Raw genomic sequence first — 7,761 nt, 5'->3', positions numbered from 1 at the left:
TGCCCGAGAACTCTGGTGTCTCCGCCTCGGGCTCCTCCGGAGAAAGCTAAGTGCTCGCAGGTGCAGCCCGTGTCCCGAGGGGTCCCGGAACGCACGCCGCCCGACAGCACCTGTAGGGAGCCTGGACCTCCGAGCCTTTTCTAGAGCCTTTTTTTCTAGAGCGTTCAGCGCCCGGCGCGCGGGGGAGTGGGATCCACGGTGGGAAAGGGGTGATCAGGACACCGATGATGGGCAGACCGACCTGGCGCGTGGGCTGCTGCTGTCTCCTCCTTCTGGCTCTTGCTGTATTTGCCCGAGGCGACGACGGGCAGAGCTGCGAGGAAGTTCGGAAACTTTTCCAGTGGCGCCTGGTGGGAGCGGTCAAGGGGCTGCCAGATTCTCCATGGCCAGGGACCTTTCAGGCCCTTCGGCCGCTCAAGGTGAATCCGGTGAGGCCTCTGGGGGAAGCTCGGGGTGACCATCCCGAGCGCCGCCGCGCAGGTCCGGGTCTCCTGGACCATGGGAATAGCGGCGGCCAATGCGTGCTTTGGGCATTTGCTTCCGCCAGGTCTCCCTCAGTCTCGGCTGATGTGTGAGAACAGGCCAGTAAAGCTGACAGCTGTTCCAGGTGGGAATTTCACCAGTGCCCCGCCGGGGGCCCCCATGTGTGCTTTCTCTTTGGGTGGAAGGAGTTGGGTTGGTCGCTCCAAGTTTGATACTAAAAAGGCAAACCTGCGTTACTCTTCTTTGCTGGAGAGCGGGGCACTGACGGGACAGCCCATCTCCTCTGTAATTAGCACTGGGACCCGGTACACCCACCCGCACTGGCGTCCGAGCCCTGGCACCAAACCTTCTGCCCGGAACCGAACTGGCCAGTATTGTCTCTCCGAGTCACATGGTAGTTTCAACTCCTGAAAGGTGTGATGGCAACAGGCGAACGAACTGAACGTATTGGGGAGCCACTGAGCAGGGATGAGATGCACCAAAGATTGAAGGGGAGAGAGTACAGCAAGCGTGGCCAGTGTAGATTCTGCTCCCTGTATGCGCCTTTTATGTGCCGGATTGCCCCCTGCTTCCTGCCCCTACCGCGCAAATTCCTTTCCGCTGGCTCGGAATCTCCAGGTTAGGGTAGGCTTGGAAGAATAGGTCTTAATTGTCAAACGCAATAGCAGGTGTCTGGAGCTGAGATCTTCCTGGAACAAGGTACCCTGACTATGAAGCCAACACAGACCGAGTACTATGAGCGTACAGTATTGGTTAACAAAGAACTTGTGCAGGATGCTTGAGTCTAAAATCCGTTCTCTGCGTGAGTTTTTAGGATGAGGAGACTTGCTGTGAGAGCCACGGAGTAGCTGTTCTGCTTGATTGCTTTGCTGGTTATGAACTCAGTTCTGGAGTCATCCTACAAGGACAATCTAGGCATTTGGGAACGCTGGATCCATTTTAGTTTATGTGACCAGTCTTTTAAACAAACACCAATATTTATTTGACTATCTGTTCCGTACTAGGTGCTTTTTCTGTGCTATTTGAAACAACATAGTTGAAATTCTCAGTTTAGGGCAATTCTTCTGTGCAATAGGACCCCCTTTAAATCTGCTTTCTTATTTCAGTGCATTCTTTTCATTGAAAAATAAACCTCACTTATCGGTAGCTAATAAAACCTTACTTACCGGGGGTGTGTGCTGGGGAGGAGGACGCTGTGATTAAATCTGCTTTCTTATTTCAGTGCATTCTTTTCATTAAAAAATAAACCTCACTTATCGGTAGCTAGTAAAACCTTACTTACCAGGGTGTGTGTGTTGCGGAGGAGGACGCAGTGTGGGCATTGAGCTGTGAAATCCTTACCTGCATTATTAGATTTTGCCTCCCATTTACCATAATTTTGGCTGATATGCTCAGTGAATGTTGACAGCTCCCTAGTAAGGCCTTGATTTCACCCAGCTTTCATATCTGGTACCCACTGGATGCAACACATGGATAGAAGGTGTTACATTTCTAGGACCTTGTGTGTGTTTCATCTCATCGGAAGAGGAACTTTACAGCGTATCATGGCCTTTTACCAGCATGTAAGGAGAAACTGAAGCTCTGCCCTGCAGAGAAGGAAATGCTTGTACTTATTTGGGTTTGATACACATCACACATCACACACACACACACACACACACACGCACGCACGCACACACACGCGCACACACGCACACACACACGCACGCGCCAGGATGGCAATCACCTTTTTTTCTGAGACATTCCGGATTGTTTCCCCATTGCGAGTACCTTTATTGATCTGTGGCTTACGATGATGGAGGAATTATAGTAGCACCTCCTAATGGGGCTGTGCAGGGTTGCACTCTGAGGGACGCGAGTGGTGCTGGTGGGAAGAAGTGCTAACTTCCTTTGATATTTGCAATAAGAAAAAGTCATACAAGAGAATTATTCTGAATTAGAATCGCCCAGTAAAAGGCATTCACATATGAATTTGATATGATTCTGTACTTTTCTTGTCTCCGTATTGTTGTTCAAATTTTATTTTAATAGTTAAATGAAATATTGAGCTGTTTCTTTTAAGATTGGTATTTCTCTTATTCCCAGTAAAAAAAATTAATTTCCAAATTGAGTAAACCGCACATACGACATGTGACCTAAATGCTTTTCTTAATTTTATATGTTCTTCAACATTTAGCTTGATTAAGTATAGTAGTTGGCTATCTTGTTTTCTAAAATTATCCTCAATCTCAAGAGAGAGCATAGTTAATATACAAGTAGTCATTTCCACATTAAAGCACAAATATTAACAGTCTCTGTAACAAATGTATTTATTTAGCACACAGGCTTTCATCGACAAAAGCAAATACACTTACATTTCGTATTTGTTTTCCTTAAAAGTTTATTTTTAAGTGCTTTCTTGCATTTCTTGTTCACAAAAGGTTCATTTCTGAGCTATCTAGCCAAAATGCTTTAAAAAAATAATATAAGCTGGTAGAACAACTTTTTTATTTTAATTTAAATTTTTCCATCACCATCTATCCTCTCTATGCCCTCTTCCACCTCCCCACCACACTGTTGTTCATGTCTATGAGTTCTCTCTCTCTTTTTTCTTCTTTTTGGCTCAATCCCTCCACCACCCCCAATTCACCCCTCCCACCTGCTCTCTATCCATGAGGCTGTCTCTATTTTGCTTGGTAATTCAGTTTGTTTGTTAAATTCTACATTGACTGAAATCTTATGGTACTTGTCTTTCGCTACAGTTTCTTCCCACATTTGTGACTTTTAATCTTCTGTAAACTACTTTACCAATTTGAAATTATTAAGGTGGTGAGAAGGGCCATTTCAGCTGTTTCTCAGATTCCCCTCACCTTTGTTCTCTACTCTGCTCCAATTCTTTTAGGCCTATTGAGCTCCTAAGGATGTTTGGATGAGAAATGTAAAAAAGGAGAGAAGGTGTAAATGTGATTAGAATTACAGATTTCCCTGTGTTCTGATTTTATTTCCTAAGTAGTAGTCAAGGTGCCCGTTGCTCTTGTTTATTTTATTCAGAAAAGTACTGTTAGAGAAAGTGTCTTTTAAAGGTCCTTTTATTTTTATGTTATTTATTAGGGAAGAGGGATAATGCTTTCCCATTGAAATTCTCTTCACACGTGCATTGTTCACACATATATTATTTCCTTTTTAAAAGAAGATAATTCAGAAAGGAGAGGCTTATAAAAAGTCCAAGACTACATGCAGTTAATTTATATACCAACTGGTTTTTAAAATGTGCATGTTCGTTGATACAAAGAGTAGTTTGTGAAAGACAACTTTTTCTTGGTAGCTTTTGGCCATAAATGAGATAATAAAAATAAACATGATGTGGCAGAATGAAATCATGATACTATAGGACACTTTAAGTAGAGCTCTAGCATTTTAACCTTTTAACTGCTTTCATTGTAATCAAATCTTATAATCTCTTCAAGGACAGTGTCATTTCATTTTTACACTCAAGAGAAACAATCTATCTGCTAACTGTGGAGCTTGGACTTATAGATATTTGGATTTCAAAACTTGGTTCTGCCACCGGAAGCTCGGTGACCTAGGTTAATCAGTCATCTTCTTTGAACCTCTGTTTCCTCATCTGTAAAATGGGAACATTAATAGTTTGGAAAGGGTTGCTGCATAGGTGATATGAAATAATGGGTGTATGTAAAATAGCACAAATCCAGGCATATAGTAAGTGCTCAAAAATGCGTTGTTGTCATTAGAGTTTTTATTTAGTGTCTTGACTTTAAGTGGACTTGGCCTTTAAGGGTGAAATTTTAGTTTTAGATCTCTATATATCAGAAGATGTATTTATAACATCCTAGTGTGTTTTTTTTTTAATTCACAAATGATTGTTTTTAAAGTTGGGAAATATGTTTCTATCTGAAATGGCATTTATTAGGTTATGGTGACTATTTTGTTTCTTTTCGTGAACTAATGGAAACTCTAAGAAGGAAATGAGGCTACACCGCTGCTAGTGGCAGCACCCAAAGCTACTGCCTCCTCTGACGTCACCACCATTCTGCTGTCTGTATTCAGGGAGGTGAAGTAGTATGAATAGCGTGGCTTAGGGAGTCACACAATGAGGTGGCTGGTGGCCATAGTCAGTCTTTGACAGTAATCTCAAATTCTGTTTCTCAAGAACTAACTCCTTTGGTTGATGGAAAAGCATAATTATGGTGATTGAATTTTCAAAGCCGTAAAAAGGACCCATGGTCTGACATTTGGGAAGATCGTTGTCGGGATTGCCTCTGTTGAAATCCATCAGCCAAGAATCACCAGAAACAAACCTATTGTTAAATAAATTAGGTTCGTTTTGCTTTCTGCAGCAAGGAGGATTGCGCACCTCAGGAACTGTGGGTGTCTTGGTAAGAGGTGATTGAGAGGGGCGTTTATGGGAATTGGGCTGTGCCAGGTGATCACAAGGAGGGTTTAATAAGTAGGACAGTTCAGGACCTGGGCATCTTTGTAATTTATGTGTTAGGAAGATTAAGGTGTGAATAGTTATCATGAATGAAAAGCAGTAGTCACTCTTGTTGGTGGATATAGTGGGTTGTTTAGTCATTTTTGGGGTTTGTAGAGTCTCCTTGTGGCTCTCTTGCTGCACCACAGATCTCAAGGGGCTTTGACTGATCATTGTTTTCTGATTCTGTGCATGATGTCTGTGTTGAATTGTAAACATTAAGGCCTCCTTCCGGTGTCAGGGAAGTTTGTCACTTTCTCCTCTAGACAATCCAGTGTGAGCTTTGATGTCTAAGAGAATCATGGGTTTCATTTTTATCCAGGCCTTTTAGTAAAACTTAATGATGGGGAGTAAAACTTAAAGTGAGTATAATGTTCTACTTTTGGGCCATGGAGTATGACTGTCCATTAGGAGCTTGAGTTGTACTAATCACACCCTATTCTTTCATTGTCTATTAATAAATGTAAATGTTGTGTGTGTTCTCCCTCCATCCCATAATTTACTAGTAAGTTCCTTTTTGTCAATGCATTGTATATTTGTATAACTGGTGTCAGGAGGGGTGCAATTTGGGGAACTTATAAGTAGCATTTCATGATTTTCCTACTCCCCTGTGAACCCCATTTCCAGCTTGTCTAGATTTTCTGAAATATGAATTTTTGTTTTCTCTATATGTGTGTATATAATTTGCTTTCCACATTTGATATGAACACCTCCTATGTCTATAACATTTATTATTATTATTATTAACTAGTATAAGACAAAAGTAACATTCCAACAATCAGATGCATCTCCTAAACAGGCACAATTTATAAATTCACTTTGTTTTAATGGAGTCATGAGAAATTTCAGTCATATGCTTTGCTGGAATAGATTGTGAATATGGTACCTGATCTACTCGGTTAAGTAACAATAACAATTTCATGGAAAGTAGCCATTTCCCACATCTGTCTTTCTTTTATAAAAGCCTGACCTTCAACTCGAAGAGATGACAGCACCAATTGTGCCCTCAGTTCTTCTCCTTTACAGCCTTAGGTATTTCAGATTTCACTAATGATACTGCTGAAATCATTCTAAAATGATTAGTCATTCTATGAATCACACTAAATAGGACAGTTTTTGATTAGCCATATCAGGTTCACATATGGCTGTTTTGTAAGTGGAATGTATAATGTACTTTTAGAGAAAGAAAATGAGATTTTGTGCTTTCGTGGTTTTATGAAAGAATACACATTCTCCTGAAAATTTAAAGCACTGAAAAGCATAAAATAAAATAACTACCACCCAGAAATAACCACCGATAACCCTTTGCATTCATCTTTCAATACTCTTATTAATGCTCTGCTAAGCACATAAATATTCTGTGAAGGAATATAGAACCACTTTATTATTCTTTGTAACTAATTATGAACCTATCAGTATTTCCCATGACATTAAACATCCTTCTAGGCATGTATTTTTTAGTGATAGTATAGTATTTCACTGAATCACTGCACCATAAATTGAATTCTCCCTTGTTGTTGGAATATGGGTTTCCAATATTTACTACCGTGACGTCATAGGTAAATGTGCTAAACTCCTACACCGCTTTCGGCTTTGCCCATGACACATACATTCATTTTACATTAAGATTTTTCAATATCAGCACCATTAACGTATGGGCTGAATAATTCTTTGTTGTGCGGGGCTTGGTGGTGGGTGGGTGGAGAGCTGTCCTGTGCATCGTAGGATGTTTAGAAGCTTCCATGACCTTCACCCACTAGATACCAGTAGCAATATCCTCCTTTCCCCAGTTGTGAAAACCAAAACTTCAGATATTGCCAAATGTCCCATGGGAGGCAAAATCAAACTAATTGAGAACCACTGTCATAAGCTGGCCAACCTGTGGCTCCTTCACACACACACACACACACACACACACACACACACACACACACACACATTATATAGCTGGCTGCTTTGCATACTTTAGGACTTAGCTTAAATGTCAGCTCTTCTAAGAGGCCTTTCCTGAGGTTCACTGAACTGTGTTTCCCAGTTATCAAGGTGACATATTTTCTTTCTTTTTACTGTTGATTGTTCATCACTAGATTGTGTGCTTGATGAGAATAGAGAACATGTCTACTGGGGCAGTTTCACAAGCATGTAACCTGTGCAGTCACACAGGGTCCCCCACTCAGAAGAACCCCCTGCTTGGTTTAATATTCTTCTGTTGCCATCTTGAAGTTTGAACAAAGGGTCCTGCATTTTCCTTTTGCATCGGGCCTTGCAAATCAGGTAGCCTGTCCTGTTGTGTACCTGGTACACTGTAGAATATCTGGTGCCCAGCACAGTGTCTGACATGGAATAAAAGTTGAAATATTTGTTGACATCAATCCATGGGTATTGAACCTGCACAATTCTGCTATCTAAATACAATGACACTTTTAAATGTTTTATGGTGTTATGTAAATGGGTTAGAGCTTGGCCCCTATGCATTTTATTTTATTTTTTTAATTAAATCTTTATTGTTCAGATTATTAAAGGTGTTCCTCTTTTTTTCCCCCCATAGCTCTCCTCCACCCAGTTCCCACCCCACCCTCTGCCCTTACCCCTCCCACTGACCTCATCCATAGGTGTACGATTTTTGTCCCGTCTCTTCCTGCACCCCCACACCCTTTTCCCCCCAAGAATTGTCAGTCCACTCCCTTTCCATGCCCCTGGTTCTATTATATTCACCAGTTTACTCTGTTCATCAGATTTTTTATTCACTTGATTTTTAGATTCACTTGTTGATAGATATGTATTTGCTGTTCATAATTTTTATCTTT

General features: G+C 41.3%; 1 protein-coding gene across 2 annotated transcripts in view; it reads left to right on the top strand.

Annotated features, from left to right (window-relative positions):
• The first annotated feature begins 6 nt into the window (after positions 1-6).
• GPC5 (glypican 5) overlaps positions 7-7,761 on the top strand; it is a 1,292,453-nt gene continuing 1,284,698 nt past the window's right edge. For both annotated transcript variants that reach the window (XM_014530085.1, XM_014530084.1), the window contains exon 1: positions 7-390. In XM_014530085.1, the coding sequence (XP_014385571.1) occupies positions 225-390 (166 nt within the window). In that variant the 5' untranslated portion in view covers positions 7-224. The remainder of the gene's footprint in view (positions 391-7,761) is intronic.

The sequence above is a fragment of the Myotis brandtii genome, unplaced genomic scaffold (genome assembly GCF_000412655.1).
Source record: "Myotis brandtii unplaced genomic scaffold, ASM41265v1 scaffold71, whole genome shotgun sequence".
Classification (NCBI taxonomy): domain Eukaryota; kingdom Metazoa; phylum Chordata; class Mammalia; order Chiroptera; family Vespertilionidae; genus Myotis; species Myotis brandtii.
The sequence above is the reverse complement of the archived record's forward strand: the minus strand, read 5'-3'. Positions and strand labels throughout refer to the sequence as shown.